The sequence below is a fragment of the Thalassophryne amazonica genome, chromosome 8 (assembly GCF_902500255.1).
Source record: "Thalassophryne amazonica chromosome 8, fThaAma1.1, whole genome shotgun sequence".
NCBI classification, from domain to species: Eukaryota; Metazoa; Chordata; class Actinopteri; order Batrachoidiformes; family Batrachoididae; genus Thalassophryne; species Thalassophryne amazonica.
The window spans coordinates 32,263,728-32,278,094 of record NC_047110.1 but is presented as its reverse complement, the minus strand read 5'-3'; the positions used below and the strand labels follow the sequence as shown (position 1 = coordinate 32,278,094).

Sequence of the window (14,367 nt, the reverse complement as noted above, 5' to 3'; positions counted from 1 at the left end):
TTTTTAAGGATTACGTCAAAACTACTTCACGGATAAGACGTTACAATGTAAAACTAAGATCAGGAAGACACTCTTTTATTTGAGCTTGTGAATTAAACTTCAGATTGCAACATCTTGAGCAGTTGGACCGTTCTGGATCCGTATGCAATTACTGCATTGTGTTGTGGAATCCAGATCCAGGTAAAGCCCGGGTCATGATGTGAATCACATATCTATTATTCTGAGTCCTCATCAACCCTTGGCGGATGTCAGAAATCTGATTGCTCTTGTTGTTAATGCAGTGCTCCACTTTTATAGACAATTTTCTTCATACAAGTCAGGGAATGAGTACATGAACATTTCCATGTCAGTGAATGTCTTGGATTTCACTTGTCTTGGTCATTAATACATACAATATGGTTTTCTGTCGCAAATAGGCAGTTCTCAAAAACTGAGTGAATATATATGAAGGAGACAAGTGAGGGAAGCCACCAAGACATCCAGACAACTCTGAAGGAGTTGCAGACTTCTGTAGCTGTAATGGGAGAAACTGTGCATAGTTCTGTAAATGGCTGTAATTCTTACATGGTTAATGTGATGTATTTCAGTAACTGCAAAAGCAGATTTTAATTCATTTCAACTTATTATGAAAGTGGTGATGTCCAAAAGCAGTGGACTGGTCTTTATTTTCCTAGTTATCAAAGATGCTGCTTCTTTTTTTATTTATTTTTTTATTTTTTTTAGCAAATCAGTTCATTAAAGTCGTGACATTGCTGTGATGTAGAAATCTTCACTTTGCTCATCAAAAAAATTTTTTTATTGGATTCTGACATAGATGGGTCATTCTGGGTTGTTTAATGGATGATCTTTTAATAATCTAAAGTCAAATTCAAGCATTTGGGGGTGTTTGTGTTACATATGTCACAGAGGTCTGAAAAAAGTTGTCATGCATAAGGTTTGTAGCTGGAGAATGTCTGAGAAAACACAGAATTTTGGGGCTTTGTAGATATTTAACATTAAACCTCAAACACAATAAAATGTAGAAAATAAAGACTGGTTTTCCACAATATGACCCCTTTAATAATGATCTTATTGTGAGCAATACTTACATCTGGCTTCTTAATTTTCAAATCTGCTCCTGAATCGCAATTTTGTTTTTGTCCTTTTTTTTTTTTTTTTTTTTTTTTTTGTCCCCCCTCTACATTGTAACAAATGTGTGACTGTTTAACATTCATTCAGGTGTCAAAGAGCTTTTATTTAATGAGCAAACTGTTTTAGCGTTAAAAACGCAGTGGTTCAGGCACATTTTAGACTTGATTTCAGTCGAGCTTAACTCTCATCTCCACATGTAAATGACTTTTACAGCAGCGTGCATCCTTGAGAAAACTTAAAAACCATGTGTTTGACTCGTACACAGAGCAGAAACATTTAGGACAGAAAGGGAGAGAGGAAAAAAAAAAAGTCCAGAACTGTGATCATTTTTCCTTAATTTTTTTAAGGCAAAAAAAAAAAAAAAAAAAAACTCTGCAGGGATATTTCACCATTCTTCACAAAACGTATAAAAGTGTTCAACATCTGATGGAGGGGAAAAAAGCTTTTTAATGGCGGTGCACACAGATGATGGCAGCATGCACCCAGTGCAGTCCGTGATTATTCATTTATTTAAATTGCACTCTTTGACGATTATATAATGGTGGCGTTGGCAGTGGTGAGCACAGATAACCAAAAAATTAACTTCGATAACAGCTAATCAGATAACTGAAAAGTTATCTTTGATAAAGATAAAATGATAAATCACCCAAAAATGTATCGGAAGTTACAGATTACTAATAACCAATAAATTCCAGTATTGTCTCTGGTACATTTGCAACTACTAACAAACTGAATTTGAGTTTTAACACCACGATCGCTTCTGGTAGCATCAAAAGCGACAACAGACCCAAACAATGAGCCAGCACTTCTGTCTTTGAACATCTTGCCCCCTGCTGGAAGCTCTTGTTTACTAGATGGTTTCCAGCACAGATGCAAGCTGAGAGCAGCCGCAAAGCCCAGCTCTCTACCTAATCACAACACTCCGGGCAGGCGGAGGTCTTGGAAAATAAAGCAGTGCTGAGTTATGGTTTGGTGTATAAATAAAATGAATACTGATATAATGCACTAATTCTGAAGTTTTGTAACAGACAGATCGCAAAGGATTCTGGGTAAAATGTGCCTCTGCTAAACACTGATTGGTTGAGTCATGCATTATGTAAACCAACACGTTAATGTGACGTGTGTCGTGTGTTGGTGTTTACAGATAAATGTGCTTTTGTAAAATATTCCATTTTTTTATTTGTAAAAACAGGCATTATTACGGAGCCCTGGAAGTGTCATCGCAAAATGTTTTGCATGTGGAGAGAATGTGCACGTTTTATCATATTGTGCGCACGTTTTAAGCATCGTTGGAGTAAAACAAGGGCACGATCTACTTAAACGTGGCCACAATTTGTAAAACATGCACTCAATATTGTCTTGACACATAAATGTTGGCTATTATCCAACAAACCAGCAGACAGTGTAATACATTTCCCCATTAGAAATGGATGTGGTCAGAGTGTATCATCATGGTTTGAGCGCACAAGGACATATGGAGAACTCCAGCTGCCCAGCATGACATCGTCTGGAGTTTAAGCACATTAAAAAGGATGCTGAGGGCGAAGCATCTCCCCATCGTGAGGATGACATTTTAGGTCATATTATGAAGTTCATTTTGAACGAAAGGAAAACATGCGCATGTTTTATTAATTCGAGGGCTCAATTAAAGGAAAACGTGCGCACGAATTATCATGGCCAGGAAAACGTGTGCACGTTTTATTGATTTGAGAGCACGTTTTATTAATTCGTGGGCTCAATTAAAGGAAAACGTGCACACAAATTATCATGGCCAGAAAAAAAAATATCACTTTAAGTGACCTCTCCCGGGTTACGTACCTACCATCAAGAGTTTTTGTGAATTAAGTTTGGGGAAAAAAAAAACTTCTGTTTACGTTTTGCTTCTGGAAACATGAGTCCGACGTGTGGTTTTTGAACGTACAATGTGTGTGAGAACATAAATCGTGCTCTCTGAACTTTTACACTGTGCTGTTCTGCGGTACGGTTTGAGCTGTCGCCCAGTACAGTGATTGAAAATATATCAGCCCAGCTTTAGGGCCAATACTGCCATGAACACTACTGGCCAGTAGATGGCAGTAGAGACCTTGGAAACTTGCCAAAACAAAATTCCAGATAATCCGTGTCTGCTACATTTAAGATGCGTGGAATTTAATAAATGCAGACACAATAACGTCTGTAAACCCAGAAAATGTATTCACGAGAGTTTTAGGCACTAGAGTTTAATGCTGTTGTACGTAGAGCCTGATCAGAGTGTTTCAAATGCATTTCTCATGTCGTGAACGTACTGAGATTACCCTATCCTACCCATAATGCACTGCTGGGCACATCATATATCCACACTAAAACCTTAAAAATGACCACATTACTTTAAAACTAAAACATATCTGATATTTTCACTTTATAAAACTTCAGACATGACATTAATTTAAATAACTTGTCCGAAATTAGTTTGGTTAAAAGTTGAACCATAAGTTAAAAATGTATGCCTCTGGATGACTTGGGTGATATTGCCCTCGTATTAGTATGGGGTTAAAAGAAATGACGGTTTTTTTGGGGGCACCAGTTCTCTTTTGCCTGCAGAGGATAGAGCGGTTTCTTCTAGAAGCAGGTCTTCTCTGTTTTGCAGAGGGTAGAACTACACATCTGCTACGAAACATTTAACAGGTAGGTGCTCATCTGATTTTAAATTGTATAAATGTTTGTAGCTGTTCAGCTTTATTCACCACATTATCGGTCTAAAAATTATCGGACAAAAATTTATCGCAAGATAATTAGTCCGATAATGGTTTTTAAAGTTATCTAAAAGATAATCTGATAATGAAAACATTATCTTCAATAATTATCGGTTATCGGAACTGTACCCACCACTGGCCGTTGGATATCGTGATAACCACCATAATGCCATTAATTGTGCACTCCAATTCAGAGACTACTTCTTCTTCTTAAACATACTGTAACAACTGAAAAAAGACAATGCAAAATTTATTTGCCACATCTGCATTAAGAAAATACAGTCAGTCACATTGAATAATCAAAATTAACATTTGTTTACTATTGTACATTATCATAAACCTGGTGGAAAGATTTAAAAATGCCCCAGTAGAAATAATACAAAACAGATTGTTTTATTACATGTTAAGTTTGGATATGTTCTTAAAGAATTACTGTTTGTGTGTAAATTTGTTTTTCATTACTTTTATTAAATCTGATTATGTTAATGGGTGACTTCTTACCAACCCAATTGCATCCTCTCCAACCCCTTCTCACTAAGTCCAGGTTCAGATGGTAAAAATGGCCGAGCTGCGCCAGCACCTCCCCAGAGATTGTCTCCCCCAGCACCTCGGGGGCCTGCTGCCTCTGGAGACATACAGCTGGAACCAGCAGTTACTGGCTGTCCAGAATGGCCGGGTTGACCCTGTGGATGAACTGGTGGGCATTCCCTTTGATGACACATCCGTTCACGTCCCTGGACCCGAGTCCATGCGCCCCCAAGAACTGCTGACGCTCCTGGGCAGGCTTCAGCGCTCTGGGATCCATCATGAGTATGAGGAGCTCCGCAGAGAACCCCTGCCTGGAACCTTCCACTGCGCACAGTGAGTCCACAACACCACAAAAACATTGATAGGTCCATATAGTGTTACGGTTCGGGGTCCAGACGGGACCGGACCGGTACTTGGCGATGGACTTAAATGCAAGGGAGCAAGGAACAGGACGAAATATGAACGAAAGGAGATTTATTAACACTAAACAATGAAATAAAGGTGGTCTGCTGAGGTGAAAGTCAGCCCGCTTGTAGCTGTGAAAATCCGGGTGCTGCACGATTCCGAGGCATTCTTGAAGGAGAATGTCAACTAAGGGTTCAAGGATCAGGACCAGGTGGAACGCTCGCCTCTGAAACCAGGAACTATGGGGAATAAAGACACACAGGGTGAGTGAATGCACTCATAATGCTGGAGTCTCAAAACAGTCACAGTTCATAAAAGGGTTAACACAAGTTGTTTCAGAGTTCATGAAATAAAGTTATCTTCTTAAGAAAAACAGTTCACTGTTCAGCAATTGTTCACAGTCATAAGTTGTATCCAAAGGTCAGAGGTCAAGTGCTGCGTGTTAAAGCACAGCGCCAATTAAGCAGGGACTTGATACAGCTCGGCTGGGTTCTTCAATTGTTTGGTATCAGAGTTCATGCAGTTCTTAAACAGAGTTCTTGGAATAGTTCTTTGTCATAGCACAGGAACAAGTGAGAACGGGATCCCACTGAGACAAAGGAGAACTTAAATGGCGTTTAGTTGAGATGCACTCCATGCCGGGAGCCGAGGAGTTCCCAAAGTGACGTTGCAGTGCAGGTAGTTAGTGACAGGGTCCAGGTTTGCTTGGAAGCTGTACTGGAATCGTCTGAAACATCAGGAAGACAGTTCGCTCTAATGCGGGAATTAAAGGAGGCGGCCAGCATTACCTGTGCTTAAGCTGCGGAAAGCTTCAGCATCATGCGCGCACAGCTGGAAGACGTGGTCAAGGTTACAAGGCAGCAATCAGGTTTGGTCCTCCTGGGATCTGTCTGGATCATAGACGAGGTTTCGGAAGCTGGCGAGGCAAAATGAGGAAAGCAAGGCAACAAACGGCAAAGGACATGCAAGTATTTGGCTTGGCTCTTGGAAGAATCTGGTTATTAAAAAACAGAAATCCAGGTTTAGATAGTCTGTCAGAAATCAGTCACTCATCTGATCCAGGTGTGACACAAAACTAGGGCGCCATCTGATGGAGAAACTAACAGTTAAAACCAGGATCTGGGGAAATCCTGACAATACTGATCTGTATAGTTTCTTCCAATCGGTTCAAGGCCCAATTTTCCTTAAAAAAAAGAAAATAAATAAATAAAATAAAAATCACATTTTAAGTTTCTTGGCCCAGACCTGCTGTGCGCAGGGCATTATGGGAAGGTGCAAAATCAACTATAGCAGCGCATAGTTCTTTGTGGGACATATTCCACAATTTTCTTATTCGTGAGCAGGATGTTGCATCGATTTTCATCCATCCCCCTGTGGTATTTTCTTGTGCTACAGTTTTAAACAGTCATTTTGTACACTCCTACCAAGATGGTTTGTGTCTCAGTTGGGAATAGGACGCATCTTGGCAGTTTTCTCAAGCGAGTTATCGAGCCGACCCAAGCGGTACACATAGAGCAGAGTGGGAGAGAGTGCAGAGCTGGAGTGGTACCACACGGCAAGACGGCAGATACGGCTGTGTGGGGCAGCGTTACAGCTGCATCTCTTTTATTCACACACACTCTATATCTTATCTTCTGTAACCGTTTTTGTATGTTTTTTTTTTTCTCACTTCGTTCTTTTCCGTGCGCATTAAATTTGGGCTGCGTGTGTGCATATGTACATTTAGTTTTTACTTGCTCATATAGCTGTGATGGCCTGTAGCAGCAACTCTTTGACAGCACACGTCTTGTCCAATGTTTTGTAATATATAAATTTAAGTATCTCATTGGCATTTCCTTTTTATTTTTTTAATCCAGAGCCTGTGGGTCACAGAGCTCCATGTGTGTTCAGTAAAGTTGAAGAGAAGAAATTAACTTCTTTTAACCCGACAGCAGTCTTGTAACTTTTTTCAATCACTGAAATGGTTTTTGAAAAATTGTTTTTCAATTTTTCATGTGTGTTACTTCTTTCCCAGTCATAGAAAGTCCAGCAAAAGTTAATTATTAAATCTTACCAGTATGATGTCAAAATGAGGCGTATCTAGGATTAGATTAAGGGGCTTAGCCCTGAACAAGGAGGCATCGTGCGTCCATTGCCTGAAGAAATATTGCAATTAATAATGCATTCATTTCATTGGATACCACTTAATACAGTAATATTATGGTATTTTACAATTAATGACAAATTACCAATAAAACTACTTCATTGTGTTGCAAATGCACAGCCTACCTGAATACTGTATTCATTCTGCTTAATTTTTCATCATTGGGTTTACACTAACAGACTAGCAGTGGTGGGCACAGTAACGCTAACCACTAATTATTGAAGATAATGTTTTCATTATCGGATTAGCTTTTCAGATAACTTTGAAAACCCTCATCAGACCAATTATCTTCCGATAAGTTTTGGTTCGATAATTTTTAGCCCGCTAACATTTTTGCAGATGTAGCTTTTTGTAGTAGATGCGCAGTTCTATCCTCTACAAGTAGAGAAGAGCCAGTTCTAGAAGAAACCGCTCTATCCTCTGCAGGAAAAGAACTGGTCATAAAAAAGAAACTAATTTCTTTTGACCCCATACTAATACGCTGGCAATAGCACCCAAGTCATCCAGAGGCATAGAGTTTTAACTTTGGTTAGAATTTTAACCAAACTAATTTTGGACATGTTATTTAAATTAACGTCACGTCTGAAGTTTTATAAAGTGTAAATATCAGATATATGATTTAGTTTTAAAGTAATGCACTGATTTTGAATGAATGACATGGTGTGTGCGCAGTGCATTATGGGTAAAAGTTCACAACAGAAGAAATGCATTTGAGACACTCTGATCAGGCTCCACACGGACAACAGCATTAAACTCTTTGTATGTTGTGTCTAAAACTCTCGTGAATATATTCTCTGGGTTTATAGATGTTGTTATTGTGTTTGTTTTATGTGAAAAGGCCAGAAGAAGCCCAGGTTGCTTTTCCAAAAGCCGAAATTGTGATTCAGGCCATGTGACATAACCGGCGTCAAAATGCATAGAACACTGCCATCTACTGGCGACCGGTGATATCACAGTGTTGTCGACCACAGGATTTTAAAATTATCTGTAGGTTCCAAAACCTGAGACCCCACACATGGAGATAAAAACAAATCATAGATCTGACAGGTTTAGTTGTACAGTGTGTGCTGTCAGCCACACGGTAAAAACAACACACACAAACAGATTTCACACACGAACATTCCCAGGTCAGACACCTCGCTTTCTGATTGGCTGCATGTCACATTTAGCTCCTCACATCCTTCTGAGCAAATCAGAGCGCTCTTACAAGCCACACACGGCAGGAATATCTGATAAGATTATATTTAGCGTCATCACGATTGTCGGGGCGTCCTTAAGATTGTTGTAAAGGGAAGATCGGGTCTGATATCGGCCTAATTATCTCGCCATGTGAACCAGGCTTGATGTTATGACGCCTCACGGAGCGACTGATCTGTTACAACCCCGCACCCAACATGTTTTCACTATTATTTGATTTCTTTGTGCGACTGACATCATTATGCAAGCATTCAAAAGGCGATTCCTATCGCCACACAATTCCAACACACAACAAAGTTTTTTGACGGTTCTTGTTATTGAAAGAAACCTTGTCTCCCTAACCGGATAGTTATGATGTCATCACGTGTGCGCTTAGGCGTTGTCTAGTGGGATCTTGAAAATTTATTTTTATACAAATTAAAAAAAGACATATTTTACAAAAGCACGTTTATTTGTAAACATCAACATGTTACATTGATTCACTTGTGTTGGTTTTTACATAAAATGAATGAATCAACCAATCAGTATGAGCAGAGGCATAGTTACCCATAATCCCCTTTGGGGATCTGTGTTAATGTTCAAATCTTCAGAATTAGGGCATTATTTTAAAATTAACAGACGTGTTATATATCACTTTGTACATTTTAAGAGTTTACATTAATGTAGTTATTCTATCTGGAATAATTTTATTTTTAAAGCAAAACCATAATTCAAACCTGCTTTCCATTTCAAGACCTCTGCCTCATTGCCAGATCACAGTATCTTGTCAGGGTAAATTACACTTTCTTACAGCAGGGGGCAGAGTGCACAAAGACAAGCACTGGCTCATTGGCTGTTTGGGTTTGTGATCACCATTGGTTCGGTGTTTAAACTCAATCAGCTGCTTAGTAGCTGAGAGCGTATTGGAGGCAAAATTTAAAGTTATCGGTTATCTGTAGCTTCTGATAAGTTTTTAGGCAGTTTAGCGTTAAAGATAACTTTTCAGTTAGCTGATTACCAGTTACCGAAGCTAACTTTTTGGTTAGCTGTGCCCACCATTGCTGACTAGCGATACTAACAAGTGTTGACCAAGAACCACAGGTTTTGTCAGGCAAAGTGTAGAACATTAGTTGTGTGTGATCTGGTAGAGATCATTTCTCTATTTTAAACTGCATGCTGCTAGTGGCAGGTATGAATGGCCCACAGTCACACCAGTATTTGTCTGCTCAGTTATTTTAATGCCAAGCTACAGCTGAAGCTGAAGTTAAAATACAACACAGATTTGTGTTTGTTTTTGGAGTGAGTGAACAAATTAAATGAACAAAGACTGAATTACTTTTCTTGTTGATTACTTCAATTGAATATAACTTTTTCCTCAATCTCATTAACATGTTTGTTCACACATTTTTTTTTAAATCTCAGACAAAAATAAATAAATACAAATCCTACTGACTGATGGGAGCATGAGGTCTTATGCCCCCCCAGTTGAGATTTCAGACCCAGGAAGAATCCTGGGAGATACTGAACACACATACAACAATGTACCTGACCATCATCAAAGCACCAAATGAGGCAATATCTTTTAGAAGAATGGTGTTCCATCCCATTAGCAGAGTTCCAGATGCTTTACAACCCAAATCATAAAAAGGGAATGGGGATGTAATGTTTGTACCATTCCTAGTTTTTCGACTCGCATCCACAGAGGTCATATAATTCTTTCAGAGTTGGGGGGTGTTTGTGGCTTCCCTCACTAGTCTCCTTCCAGGATGATCACTCAGTTTTTGACAACTGCCTCCCTGATGCAGATTTACCCTACAGGTATCATAGTGTTTGTATTTCTTAATAATTAATATAACTTAAGTCCATACTCCACCGTATTCAGTCACTTGGAAATGTTCATGTATCCATCCCCTGATTTGTCTCAGCTCAGTTCAATTTATTTTATTTACATGGTGCCAAATCACAACAATGCTGCCACAAGGCGATTCACACAAGTAAGGTCTAACCATACCAAGTCTCAAGAAAACTGGGTGTAAAAGTCATGATTTAATCCTTTATACTTAGAATAAATTGCTCCCGTTGCAACTTTTTTTGGAATGTGTTGCACATTCCAAAAAATTGCAGGAATTGATGTATATGCACAACAAGTGAGATGAAGTTGACCACACAAAATATGAAGTCAAATGTAAGGATGACATTTTCCTTTTGAATTTTCCATATCGCCCCAACTTTTTCTGATTTGGGGTTGTAGAGTTGATGCCAAGGCGGATGTGGTGGCCTGGTAAGTGACCAAGACACATTGTTGTTTTTTCCTTGAATTTGTCATCTGCCATGTATTGTGCATTCCTGCTGATATTTCTGTCACAGCAGTGGCCTGATTAGTGGTAAGCAGATAATGCGACAGCATCGGGCCTGGGATTGCACAAAAGCCTGCAATAATTTTAAACACGGAGCCGAATTGTGTTGAACCCGGTATCCCTCTTGTGTCATAGCAAATGTCAACAATTTAATGATGACAACAATGCAGAATGACTTTTAAGCGAATGGGGGGGGACAAGAGCGAGTTTTGGCCAGAGCAGTCCGGTAAACATGTTCTGTCTCCCTGTTTGGTGGCTGCTGCAGCCGTAACGGCACTGTGATCTCTTTCTGGTACCAAAGTTAATAACATCTTAGATAGTTCATGTTACTAAAGTCACCTCACACACAGTAAAGTCTTTTTAATGTAAAAGAGCCAACATAAAGATAGTTATGCTGTCATTGTTCCATTAGACTGTGTAACTTCACAGTAGAGCCCTGCGTGAGACTAACTTCTCCTTCCCACTCCTGCTGAATTTCGGACCATTACCGCCCACACCCGCAACATGTGTGTTACACTCCTGCCTGTTCCCACAATGTGCCTGTCCATTCCAGTCCCGCCCGCACCCATGAAATGCTGAGAACGTATGCACGTACAATAATACAGATGCATTCATTTTGTGTCTCCTCCCGTCTCGTGGGAGAAGACACATCATTTAGGCTTATTAATAGAGATTCATGTGGTTGTTTGTTTGGATTCCCTGGTCTGTATGTCTTTTGATGCATTGGTGAGGAATAGCGCAACCATTTGTTTGTTTTCATGCAGCAACTGAACAGCTCCACTGTAACACAGAGAGACAGACTCACTGCGCTGCGTCTCTGTCACAGCGCAGTGAATCTGTGTCTCTGTGTTCGCTTCTGTTAATGTCTTCTGCTCCTGTTAAATTATTTAAGATGAAAGTACTGTGTGAACACTGCATACTTTACACTATTCTCCTTTGTTGACAGTCATCCTGTCGCTTCCATTCCCACAGTGTTTTTTTTTTTTTTTTTTTTTTTACCACCCGCTCCCACCCGCAGCAAAGATGTGACGTCCCATTCCCACCAAATTTGCACTGGGAGCCGGCGAGACCCAATCCCAATGCAGCCCTCTACTTCACAGCTCTGACAAGACATTAGCTAAAATCTGTTCTTTGCTTTGAAGAAAAAAAAAAAAAAAAGCCATTGAGGTGCAAGAATTCGCATTTGGTCCAGTAAATGGTAAAGCTGAATGAACTCTTACCTTCTGCCTTGTGTGTGGAATGTTTAAATAAACTGAATGAAATGGTATAGAGAGTGTGTATATGTATGTTTTATATAAATAAATAGACAGTCTTTATTTATTTTTTCCCCACAGAGCAGTGTACAATCAGGACAGAAATCGGTATGGAGATGTGCTGTGCCTTGATCAGACAAGAGTTCGTTTGAAACCCAGAAGGAACGAGGTCAGTGTTTTTCAGAATTCTGTCACGTGTCTCATTCAAATGAACTAATTCTACTCCAACCAGTTCCAAATTTGTTCCCTTTCAAATACACTGTTGCCACAGTTACTTTGAAAAAGTTATCCCATTACTGATTACACCTTGAAAAAGTAACTTATTGCTTTACTGATTACTGAGTTTTAAAAGTACCTCAGTTAGATTACTAGTTACTTTATTAGTTACCTTCCTCAGCTGCCAACAACTTGTCGGCAGCTGCTGATTGTAACTAAAGTACCTGTGGCAAATCAACGTTATAATAGCCAAGTGGCCCGTGTGTGTGTGTGACTTCGATCACGCAAAAACCGGGGAGAACTTACATGCCCTTTGGCATGCTTATGCATTTTTGGTGAAGGATGAACGCTGTGAAAACAGAAAGTTGATAGGACAAATATTTTTGGAGAAATTAGCAATTTTAGCTAACCCATAAAGAATGGATGCTATGATGCAATGCACCATGGGAGTTTGGGGTTTTGACATTTTAAATGTTGTTGTGGTTTGTTAGTTTAACAGTGTTGTTAGTGTTATTGATTTATTGGGGGGGTTGTAGCTCAATTGGTTTTGTCAGTTTAGATAAGTTTCATGTTGGTACCATGAGTGAAGTGAAATGTCTAGCGGTTTTAATGTCTTCAGCCACTGTCTTTTCAAATTAAAGCCACCTGCTTACAGCATCAGCATTTCCTTGCAACTTTGATTAGGGACAAACAGAGCACAGCTGACATTTGCTGTTAGGCATGCTTATGTATTATAGCCCCCCCCCCCCTTCCCATTTTTTATTTTCTTGTATTGACTTGGGCCATTTTAGTAACTGTTGTATCCACAGAGATCAGACTACATCAACGCAAGCTTCATGGATGGCTATAAACAGAAGAATGCATACATTGGTACTCAAGGTATTACTTTAAAAAAATATATATATTTCAGTTGATTGTATCTGGATGAGTCACATATCTTTAGAGATTATTGTGTGTTACTTGGCACAAATTGTTTCATGTACTGCTGTCCCATCTAGGACCATTAGAAAAGACTTATGGTGATTTCTGGAGAATGGTCTGGGACCAAAATGTGCTTGTTGTTGTCATGACAACCAGGTAATTTACTTGAAATTGTAAAATGTCAGTTATGGATTTTGTTTTTTGTTTTTTAAAGTGAAAAACAGAATGAACAATAAAATGTAAGAAAAAAAAATCTCATCTCATCTACAGAACAGATGAAGGCAGCCGCAGAAAGTGTGGACAGTATTGGCCTCTGGAGGAAGGAGGGCAGGAAGTCTATGGCCATATAGCCGTGGTGAACCAAAGGGTGGACCACCACACCCATTACAACCACACCACTCTTGAACTGCACAACACTGAGGTACAGTACTCAGCCACAGCAAAGACTAGGACTGATAAATGTCTACCTCTGAGAAGCAAAATCATCATCAAGTTTGTCATCTCGTGCCGTTTGCTGCATATTGCTCTGTGATTGTATTACAAAACATACAGTGGCTATAAAAAAGGCTGCACCCTTTTGGACATATATTTTTTTATGTTAAATCAAGATTGAAAACTTTTATTTTTTTTATATGTGCTGTTTAATCTCTAAATTAAAACAAAGCTTGACAGTAAGAGTTGTGCTGGTGCTGTAGGTTACTGCATCCTGACTGGTACAAGGTAGACGATCCATTCCTATCAACTGAAAGAAAAGTATCTGCAGTAGCCATGGTCATCCCCTTGACCTTGTCCATTCCATGTGGTCCTCTGTAAAGAGCCACTGTGTGCTGGATTGTGCTCACGAAAATGTGCCACATAACAGTAGTGTCACAATTACTCCCTCATGACCCCTTATAACTCAAGTAGAACATGTCATCTGGGTCAAGTATAGGAAGTTTTCAAAGTATGACTCTTGGTCTTAATCAAGACCAGTTACAAGTCTAGATAATGATGCCTCACTGAGATTCTCAAATGTGCAACCAGTATGTCCAGTGTTTCTGTAAAGGTCACAACTGTGTCTGCAAAGGTGAGGTTTGAGAACTGTTCACCACTGATGAATGCACCTAAGTCACTGGACTTCACAACCCTTTCCAATAACCAGTCACTGTTTGCACTGAATATGGACTATGGGCCAGAACACACTGTCTGTAATGGACACCAGATTTCACAGGGAAGAAGCCAGACTCTGTCTCTACTCCAAACAGCATTCACATTGCCAGCACACCCGGGGGGGCATGATGTCCAGCAGCTTAGCAGGCATACTCTAAATTCCCAGCATGTCCCATTGAGCCACCTGTTCATCCAAATGCAATGTGAAAATCAATGTAGCATGAAAAGAGGCATTGTCAAAATTCACACATTCAATTAATACCTGCAGATTTAGGATACACTGAATGCCTGACTATAAAAACTATACTGCTGTGGTTGCTGAGCAGTGAATCTTATTGACAGTGACCCTGGTAAGT

General features: G+C 39.6%; 1 protein-coding gene across 1 annotated transcript in view; it reads left to right on the top strand.

The window, feature by feature from the left end:
- The window catches only part of ptpn9a (protein tyrosine phosphatase non-receptor type 9a), an 81,698-nt gene that overhangs the window by 55,851 nt on the left and 11,480 nt on the right, over positions 1 to 14,367 (top strand). Inside the window, exons 7-11 of the mRNA XM_034175977.1 lie at positions 4,408 to 4,724; positions 11,807 to 11,894; positions 12,751 to 12,820; positions 12,940 to 13,018; positions 13,133 to 13,283. Of these exons, the coding sequence (XP_034031868.1) occupies positions 4,408 to 4,724; positions 11,807 to 11,894; positions 12,751 to 12,820; positions 12,940 to 13,018; positions 13,133 to 13,283 (705 nt within the window). The remainder of the gene's footprint in view (positions 1 to 4,407; positions 4,725 to 11,806; positions 11,895 to 12,750; positions 12,821 to 12,939; positions 13,019 to 13,132; positions 13,284 to 14,367) is intronic.